The sequence below is a fragment of the Mixophyes fleayi genome, chromosome 9, assembly GCF_038048845.1.
Source record: "Mixophyes fleayi isolate aMixFle1 chromosome 9, aMixFle1.hap1, whole genome shotgun sequence".
Taxonomy (NCBI): Eukaryota; Metazoa; Chordata; class Amphibia; order Anura; family Limnodynastidae; genus Mixophyes; species Mixophyes fleayi.
The window spans coordinates 117,850,323-117,858,080 of NC_134410.1; the positions used below are offsets into that span (position 1 = coordinate 117,850,323).

Sequence of the window (7,758 nt, forward strand, 5' to 3'; positions counted from 1 at the left end):
CGTTCAATTTATTTGTCGTACAGTTGTGTTCGGGGGGATAAGACACGTTTCTAGCACTGCTTGATGGCTGCTGTTAAATAGTGACTAAAAAATGCCTGAGACAAAGCACAATTTGAATGAAAAGCTGAACGAGCTTCCTGCCACTCACTCACTTTCTCTTTACCTTACAGGAGCAGTAGAACAATTGTCTTGTTGATGGCAATATATATTTTTGTTTTTTTCCCTTGGAATCATTGCAGAAGAAGAACCTTAATTTGTAACCAGTTTCTAGATTTGCCTACGTTTTGATGAAGACTTTTTTTTTTTTTTTTTTTTTTCCTTTTTCCTTTCTGTTTGTAAAACACTAGTGATAGGGTTAAATCCATACTGAACTTTGCTAAGAATCAGGATTCTATAATATACTAAAGATAGAAATGTGCTGGGGATATTTTTTTTTTGTTTTTTTTTTTGCTTTTTTGGGTTTGTTTTTTTTTCTCCTTTTTACTTTGTATTTGTTTCTTACCCTTGAAAAAAAAAAGTGTTAACATGAATTCTTTTTGGAACCGATTAGACATATTAAAGAAATTAAAAAAGGATTATTAAAAAAAAAAACAACCAAAAAAAGATAATATATGTATATTCCTCCACTGTGTAGCCCCTGCCCCCCCCTTTTTGGTGCTGATTATTGCAACATATTTGTCTCAAATTTTTTTTTTTGTAGCAATTTGTCTATTGGACAAAGCAGCTTGGAGGTCTTATCACAAAAGATAAAACAAAAATTTACAAAAAAAATATAATTATGTACACAGCTCCTAACAATTTTTTAAATGTGTATTTAAATATTCTTAACTGTAAATTCATTAAATGTTTTACGTCTAATTTTCTGGTATTATGACTGTATTTGATTTTATTGCATTTTTTTTGTTGTTTTTTTTTTAAAGAGAATTATCAATCTGTGTTACTTGGAAATGATTGCTCATTCTGTAAAAGCGAATATTTGAATCCATTTCTTGAGACAAGTGTTGTGTGTAGGGGATAAAAAAGGGGGAGGGGGGGTGCAGGGACATATTTTGTAGGCTTTGTATAATACCTAGGGTTTTGAAGGGTTAATATAAACAAAACAAATGATTGTTAACCCCCTGCTCTTCCAGAGGGCGGCGTAATGCATCGCGGCGCAATGTGATTCGAGCCCCTCTGGCCGGGCAGGGGTGTGTTTTATAAAGCAATGTTTATTAGTTATTCAGTTTCCTCTGTATATCAGACTTCCAAGCTATAACAGGAAATGACTTTTTTTGTGCTGTCAGAAATAAATACTATTATTTTTTAATATGAAAAATTCAGCTGTTAGAATCTTTAATGCAAACACTGTGGAACATTTAACAGTATGAAAAAAGTTTAAAAAAGAATCGTAATAACTATTTTTTAACTCCAGGGTTTGTTCTTGATGGTTTTTGTTTGTTTGTTTTTTTCCTGCTTTTTTTTTGTTTTTTGTTTTAAATATTTTCTTATCTAATTGTCAAATTTATCATAGAAAATAAAATAAAAACTAGTATTAACCACAGTATGTGCTAAACAACAACAACTTTTGATTTAATAAAAGGGATATGATTTTGAATGTTTGTAGTCCTTTTTTTCTCTTGTACAGATTACTTGTTTTTTTTCTTTTTTTTTTCTTTTTTTTCTTTTTTTTTAAAGAAACGGAATTAAAGCTAACTTGTGTGTGCGTGTGAATTAACAATTTAATCCTTGGGAACATTCCGTTTTTTTTTTTTGTTTTTTTTGGAGGGGGGTTGAATTTTACTTTTTTCTTTTATTCCTAAAAATGTTTAACTGTTTAAAAAAAAAAAAATCACAATTGGATAATATTCAGTATGTTACAGAGAGATGTCTTATCTGACAATTGAATTTTACACTCTATATAATAAAAATGCCACAAGGCTGCTTGTGGATGAAAATGTTCTTCCGTCTCTTTCCTTGGTGTATTGGTTTATTATAAGAACCTGAACGCTGTGCCCTTTTTTTATCTATTTTTATTGTGTACTCCCAGCTAACGAAACGGTCACATCTTAATATTTTGTGAAGGTAACCGTTTTGTTTTTTTGTTCCTTAAAGAACATTAATATGATTAATCTGAGGCCAACCCTAATGCAGTTTAAGTTAACTCTGACACAAATATTTTTTTTTCCCCCTGGAGATAGACAATCTGTAGCTCTGACAGCTGATTTATTCTTTAAGAAAGTGGTGTCGAAACTCAGATCTCAAGAGCTACCAACAGTTGTCTTTTTAGGATTTTTTCAAATCATGCAGAGGTGAATTAATCTATTTGGCTGTGTCCGTAATTATCCCACCTGGTTCAACGGACAGACATCCTGAAAACATGAACTGTTGGTAGCCTTTGAGGACTGAGTTTGGACGCCTCTGGGCTAAGATGTGAGGTGTGGATTGAATGATTGGCTGGTCACAACTCTTGTCCAATGAAGTGCCACATTCACTTATTCCAGTCCTGACACTTGAAACCTCTGCTCCGTGCCGTACTAGCCCTCAAACTCTCCCATTCCAGCAACCAGGGGAGCAATACCAAAACGTAGAGGTTGTATGGACCTCCAAAATCACCGAAAATGGAAATTGGACATTGTACTGTTACGTAATGAATGTAATTTTTAAACTGGGCCCTCCATTATTACCTTTAAAGACCCATACATGGTTACTTCATTGCTGAAGGTGGGATTACTTACACTGAGGGGATAGGCGAAGGTGGACATCCCTTGTAAAGTACATTAGTGGGTTTAATCGGCTTTGTCTGGTCTGCACTATTCAGCCTGTCAATTCATTAGGGACTGATGACCGCACTGAAGCAGGAAGTTGTTATACCCACATTGGCGGCCTCCAGTGTGTTGGGACGGGTTCACATTGAAGTCCATTTTATCCATTGGGTTACCAGAAATAGATCTGATATTTTATCAGTATATTAGATCAGTGCAATATTTCTTTTTCTTCACTACCAATGCTGACATTTTAAGGTTTCTTATTGGTTCGCTTTCGACTTAAGATTTTACATTTTTGTTTTGTTTGTTTTTGTTTTTTTTGTTTTTTTAAATGTTCCACTGGATCTTTGACTCTTCCTAGAACATTGACCCGTGTGTCATTAATATACATGATCGGTGACCCATTTATATATAACTTTCTGTTGTCCCTGATGAAATTGGGTGGATGGCCCAATTTGTGAGTGGTCCGTTGCAGTGCCCAGCCTTGAAATGGCAATCGGCACTTTGGAATGATTGGCATTCATCGTGTGATTATACACACTAAGGCGATGTGTGGCTGGCTGGTTGTTCATCGTGTGATTATACACACTAAGGCGATGTGTGGCTGGCTGGTTGTTCATCGTGTGATTATACACACTAAGGCGATGTGTGGCTGGCTGGTTGTTCATCGGGTGATTATACACACTAAGGCGATGTGTGGCTGGCTGGTTGTTCGTGTGATTATACACCCTAAGGCGATGTGTGGCTGGCTGGTTGTTCATCGGGTGATTATACACCCTAAGGCGATGTGTGGCTGGCTGGTTGTTCATTGTGTGATTATACACACTAAGGCGATGTGTGGCTGGCTGTTCATCGGGTGACTGGCCTGATAACCGGAAATATTGCCTATGTTTAAAGGACCCCTATTGAAAGTCGCTATATATATATAATTTGTAAAAGTTCCAGAAACATTGTATCGGATTTGAAGGAAGCTTTAATTCTGGGTGATCTTCTTTCTGTTCGACTTCCTGTCACTAACTCTATGAAAGGACAGAGTAAAACCCTATAGGCAATTACTCATACAGTGTGTTCATCAGATCTTGGCCACTTGAAAGCCTGTCCACAAAATGAAAAAAATGGCAATCCCTGACCCCAATGATAAATGCATTAATAATGCTTGCTAATTGCAAAATGGTGTGAATGCTGTTTGCCTTGAGCACAAGCTTTTAAAATGGTTGATAAGAGATATAACTTGTAGTGAGGTAGACGGTAATCTTAAGTACAATGTCAAACGTATTAAAACTTTTAACCACTAATTATAGCCAGTGACCGTTCTTACCAGGATCGGCGAGTAAGGAGAAGACCTAGCGATCTGTGTGCCTCTCGGATCTGCTTCCGTGTCTACATGTCGTCACCGGTGTATCCTTGTAGTAAGGAGTGAGACTCTGGGTCTGATCAGAATGAATGTCCCTGGTTTAAAATACACCATTTTAGAGGATAAAAATAGAAAGGTAAAAAAAAATATATAAATTGTAAAAACACAGTATATGTTTTCTTTATGACTCCCACATCTAGGTCCAATCACTAGTAACAGTTCACATATTTAGCATCCCTATAATCATTACAATTTGCAGAATAACATTTGAAATATAGTTTGAACAAACACTCATTATCACAGCCTAAGATGGGGAAAGCATTTGGAAGCTGTTTCCCCAGCAGGGCTTCTCGGTAAAGCCCTGCACACTAGGAACATATCAAACTAAAAAAAAAAATAATCTTATTTCATGTTTAGCAGAAATTTAATGCGGTTTCATTGTTTGATTAATTTATATTTTATAATTGTATCCGTGAAGCTCTGTGGCCTAGGAAGGCAAGAAAACATCTTTAATATCTCAACAGGTAAAGAAGGTATCTAATTATGTAAATAAAAGTGACAAATGGGGTATACACCAGTTTCAGTCAATACGATCATCTCTGCTTTTGAAGGAAAGGTCAATGTTAATCACTATTTAAAGGTACTATATCATCTTCAATGCCCCCATCCACACAGCACTTGTGGTAGGATTGTGATGACCATCCCACGATGATGTCTCTCTAACTACATAGAGAACATTCTGTATTGATGTGAATGCTCAATTTTGACTCTTAGTCCCCAACATTCCATTTATAGAAGGTGAACAATACTGTACCGTACTTTGCTGCAAACAGATTATTGACTTAAGGCAGAGACTGGATATGGCACGGACAGTCATACACAAATTAAAAATCATTCTAATTTGTCCTCTAACACGATGTTTCAGTTTAACTTCCCTCTTGTTTACGCAGATGGCGGCTTATGCTTGCAAGCGACTCCGAGTAACTAAGGTGACATCATATAGCTGATCTCTGCACTTGTGGTCTATGATATCACCTTTTAAATTCATACTTACATATATCTCTCTTTGCAAGTTGACATGATCCTTGCTGTCACTAATAACTGGACTATGGGGAGAAAGAGCGAATCTCACTTAATGCTCGTAAGTTCCATTATTAGAGCAACGGGCTGGGGAGGGGGATTGTATCAGTCATTTACAGTTCTTGTCAATATTACCGCAGATCTAGTGGCTGCTCTGTACTGCGATTTCCATCATTGTCCTGTCACGTGCAAGCTGTCAACACTTCTACCAAGCCATGACATAATTGTATATTGTGTGCTGTTCGAGGGTAGAGTGCTCATCACAAAACCTGGATGTTCATAGGACGTGATGATTTATCATTGTACAAATATCGTCCCATACTCTTGTAATCCCTTCATCTCTAGATAAGCCAAACTCTCACTTTCTCCAGAGAACTAATTTGTGTTGTAATATTTCTACTTTCATCAAACCGGTTTTGCTTCTGGTATGACCATCAAAGCAAGAATCTACAGGGAGGGAATTTAGAGGCCCCTTTTATTCTCATCGTGCGTTGGTGCAAATACCGTTAGTTGCTGATAAAAATTGGCAACACCTGGGAGTATACCAAGCATATTGAAAGCAAGGGCTTCCACAAAGATGTGGTTTGTGTATTAATTAAGCACATAACCCAGCGTGGTCAGGATTGTATATGAAAATGCTGGACTGCCCTGGTTGCCTATCGTTCTAGCTACAAGAGTAAAATGCGTTGGCTTGAAAAGGTTGTTGCGCGTTTTGAAAGTTTCTATAGTGCTCAAGACGACTCAACTAGCTGATTTTGAAGACAAAAGGTGTATAAGGTGATGTTTCATCAAATACAGTCCAACGAGAAATCTACAGTGCAGGATATCGGAGTCAGGGTGCAGGGCATATTTGTGTGTCTAGTGGTGCTAAGACGAAAGGCGATGGCCTACAGAACAGCGGATACAGGTGACGTGGTCCGATGACAAACCTAAAAAACTTTAGAGCCCCGAGTGCTTGATCCAAACAATGAAGAGTTCTGGTGGTACCATCATTAGATTGGTTGGATGCAGTCATTCCCTTAGAAGTTAAGATCAATGCTAATCCCTACATAATGTTACTGACGAATCATCTTCCCCCCCATGTCACAGCACTTTTTTCCCCTCATGGGTGGCTGTCTATCCGGATGACGATGATCCCCGTCAACTGAGGGCGTGTGTTGCTCAATGGTTTGATGAGCATGACGGAGAAGTTACCCATATTTCATGGCCTTCCAAGTCACCAGACCTGAACCCAAATGAACATTTATAGGGTATTGTAGAATGATACATAAAAAGTGTCTTCCACCACTGTCTCAAAGGCATCGGTTGAGTGACTACTGCATCCGATCTGCACATTTACAGACTTTGCCAGTAGGCACAGCCTCCGTTAGTTTTCTGGTAAAAGCAAACAAAGTGACTTCATGTTTGTTTGGCTACTAAGAACACTTTTCCAGGTACTTGTTAATTATACGGGCACCACTTACAAAAAAATCTCCACCCACCTGTCATTCAGTTAACCTTTGACCGCAGCTGCTGATGAGAGAGGACGTACAAGGTGCAGCTGGGGCCATGGTGAGGTGATGTCTCTATAGTTTTAAAAAAATGTGGGGGGAGCCAGAATGGCGTGGAGCCCTGCGGAGGACGTGGTTTCCCCTTTTGCAACCTAGGGAGAGAGCTTCACCGACCCAGAACTCGAGTCCATCTACTTAAACTCCAAGATCAACGACCAATAACTACTTTTTGGGAACTCTTTTTTTTTTTTTTTTTTAACTGCTATAGCGACCGTTTTTAGTTAATGCAGCGTGAAAACTTGTGCAATTCAAATTGCAAAAAAGGGAACGCTGCCCCTGCGTGTTAATCATTGTGTTTGCGAGTTTTTAAGGGAGTGAAGGGGAGTTTTAACGCAGTCATGTATAACACAAAAAAAAGGATTGGCATATATTTTCAAACGTTAGAAAAACCATTTTATTTGATAATATCTACATTACAGTACTTTCTTTAGCAGATTTTTTTATTTAACTATTTTTTACGATAGAATCATCATGTCAAAACACATTAGTACATACATATTTTTACCAAAAACATACATAAATATATTTAATTAGTGATCTTGTTTTATTTTTTTTAAATGTTTTTTTTTATTATTTTTTTTCTTACAAAACAATCAACTTTTACATGTTAGGCATTACTGATTAACATACTTTATCTTTTTTTTTTTTTTCATTATTACATGATTTCAAATAGTTTTCTTAGTTTTTTTTATTTTTATCACACCCCAAAGAGGTGCGAGATAAAACAGCATATTGGCCTGTTTAACGCGCCCCTTTAAAAAACAATTCAATAGCTTTTAACGCGGCTGCCTCTCGCACACCCTATACTTTTAATAGACCTTCTACTGAAGCGCGAGAGGACCGTTTCATGGGAAAAAAAAAAAAATGCGTTAAAAATGGAATTGAATCGCGTGTAAAGTTAACCCGCTTGAAAATGATTAAAAAAACAACGTTAAAATGACAACGCAGTGTTAAAAAAATATCTCGCTGACAATTGAATTCCCTCCTCTGTGTAAATAATTGACGTGGAGACGTATAAAAATCAAGTGTA

The 7,758-nt window shown here is 37.1% G+C and overlaps 1 protein-coding gene across 5 annotated transcripts in view; it reads left to right on the plus strand.

Moving 5' to 3' along the window:
- FUBP3 (far upstream element binding protein 3) overlaps positions 1-1,938 on the plus strand; it is a 41,407-nt gene extending 39,469 nt beyond the window's left edge. For all 5 annotated transcript variants that reach the window (XM_075185225.1, XM_075185220.1, XM_075185222.1 and 2 more), the window contains one exon: positions 171-1,938. In XM_075185225.1, the coding sequence (XP_075041326.1) occupies positions 171-196 (26 nt within the window). In that variant the 3' untranslated portion in view covers positions 197-1,938. The remainder of the gene's footprint in view (positions 1-170) is intronic.
- Positions 1,939-7,758: the final 5,820 nt, after the last annotated feature.